This window comes from Schistocerca nitens, chromosome 4 (assembly GCF_023898315.1).
Source record: "Schistocerca nitens isolate TAMUIC-IGC-003100 chromosome 4, iqSchNite1.1, whole genome shotgun sequence".
NCBI classification, from domain to species: Eukaryota; Metazoa; Arthropoda; class Insecta; order Orthoptera; family Acrididae; genus Schistocerca; species Schistocerca nitens.
Genome location: NC_064617.1, coordinates 109,853,461 through 109,855,746, shown reverse-complemented (window position 1 = coordinate 109,855,746; position 2,286 = coordinate 109,853,461). Strand labels below are relative to the sequence as shown.

Genomic DNA, 2,286 nt, shown 5'->3' with positions numbered 1-2,286 from the left:
AAGTAACTAACACGATGGAAATTACCCAACTCTCAATTAAAAATGTTATGTGCAGATGAACATTGTTCGAAAAGTGTATGTATACAACAAAACTGACTTATTCTCCGTTGACTACTTTCGATCTGCATATGTTGCAGCAACAGTTCAGCACTATTTGTGTTACCAATAAATGAATGTGTGAAAACAGGACAAATACACGTAATATTAAAGTTTCTCTGCTGTCGAAAAATGTAAACAACAGTGTCATTCCAACATAATTTCACTATTTCGTTTTGATGTTGACGACATGTGCAGATATGCGTAGTCTATGACAAACATATATAGTTTTCATCTCTGAATGCAGAAGACAGTCTGTTGTTTGTGCAAACAGGCTGTATTAATTAAGTTATCAACATTGATGCTTTCCATACTACCATATCTGTAGTTCTAAATGACGTTACAGTTTGTCGCTGATAGAAGAGTGTAGCGAAGTTATTCTATATTTTGAGAGCTCTGGTGCATTCGGCGTCGACAATGCATGGCAAGTAATACGGAGAGTACGTATCGAACTACCATCAAAACAGCTACAGAAACCAGGGGATAGCTATGGTGACGAGGAAATCTAGCGATCGTTTCTGTGCGAATTTCCACAGAGTTCTGCGACCTATGAAGCGACTTTGCGTTATACTTCTGTTACTCGAAATTTTTATCTTTGAAAATTGTTTGTGCCAAAAAGAGGCAGAAGTGATGTGCAATTATAATTTTTCTAGTGTAAATTACAGCATCTCCGAAACAGCTTCGCCCAGTAAGCACAAAAGTGGAAAAGCGCCGTGCGATAAACAAGTTCTTATCAAGGGATTGAGTCATATGGGTGTCGCGAACCCCGAAGACGTGGGTATATTACCTAGCTCCGTGAAAAATCTCGACGATCTTTGCAGCAGAATTGAAGAAGCTCTTGAGAGAATGGTTCCCGTGGCAATCAGCTGTGCAACAGACGATGAAATGATCTATTTCAGGACGCTGTTGATCGGTACGATTGCTCTTAGTTCCATGCTCTGTAACAACAACACTTTCAGGGCAGACTACAAAACGCAAGAGAATTGTCTGAATAAACTCTATTGGGATCTTGAAGACTGCGAGGGCCCAGCCCAGTGGATTTGTAATAAAAATGAAACATTCGTCTGCGACACTTACAGAAAGATCCAAACATGCGTCTTCCTGAAGTCGGGCGTGCTCTGTGGATGGGCGGGTGCTGCAATCATGAACGTAGCGCTGAGGGAAGCCACAGATAAGATGCTCCGCAAGAAATGCAAAAATGTTCGGTGCGAGCCAACCATACCGAAAGATATCGTCTTTGCGACATTTGGATCATCTCCCCTCTATGTGGCAGACCTGTGCACATTCTTTGGAGTTTTTATTTCTTCGTTGTTCTGCTTTATTAATCGTGTATAAAATACGAACATCAGCATCAAGCGACAGCTTGCTTTGATGGTACGCAGGTCTTCTTGTAAATGAGGGCAAATGCTTACAATAAACCCGCAAGCGAAGTTAGCTGCGTTAATTGTTAGGTGGATGTTACGCCCACACTACTAATGCTCGAAGTCTCGGTTTGGCTAGCCTCTGTGTTCTTCAAGTCACGTCAATACTGAACCTCGACGCGTGAGTGTCGAAGATTCACTCGCGGGAATCGTCTTATGTCGTATTTTGGCTATGGTACTTCTAGGAAGTGTGTTTTGATACAAAAATTTAAGTTTAAATTTTAACTATAATTTTACGACACCAAAGCGTTCGCCAAAATGTTTTCTGGGGACGCACTTCTTGAGAAGGAGAAAAAAAATCCTAGAAGCTGCATATAGAAAGCAGAGGGTCAAGTGTACGGTCCGATCCCACCTGTCTGCTTTGACCCATGACGTCCCATATGTCATGAGTTAACGATGCGAAGGATGTGATCGGGCTGTTATTAAATGTTGCTTGCGGTTGCCATACTTCTCGTGTAAATTATTGTGCTTGTAAACTGTGATGTGTATTTCCGTATTTGACACGATTTGAAAGGGAAAGGTAAGAGCACAACTTGAACTATTACGAGTGTAACGATTAGTGATTATAATTATATTGTTGTTTCTTATAATTATTTGGGTGTTTTTGTAATGTAGCACATTTGTTGAGGATAGACAGGAACCTTAGTGCACAACTAAAACTTTCACTTGGTGAACGGGGGTTGTATCGAAGTTTGGGTTTCAGCTGTATTGGTTTAGTTATAACTGCGATAATGGTTTTTATGGTTGGGTGTCGGGCTTATGTATCACT

The 2,286-nt window shown here is 40.8% G+C and overlaps 1 protein-coding gene across 1 annotated transcript; it reads left to right on the top strand.

Moving 5' to 3' along the window:
* Positions 1-645: 645 nt before the first annotated feature.
* LOC126252147 (uncharacterized) lies at positions 646-1,431 on the top strand. The gene has a single exon (XM_049953015.1). The coding sequence runs from the start codon at positions 646-648 to the stop codon at positions 1,429-1,431; it is 786 nt and encodes a 261-aa protein (XP_049808972.1).
* The last annotated feature ends 855 nt before the right edge of the window (positions 1,432-2,286 follow it).

Coding starts and splice junctions, on each gene's coding strand:
- LOC126252147 (XM_049953015.1), top strand. CDS start 646: ATGAAGCGACTTTGCGTTATACTTCTGTTACTCGAAATTTTTATCTTT.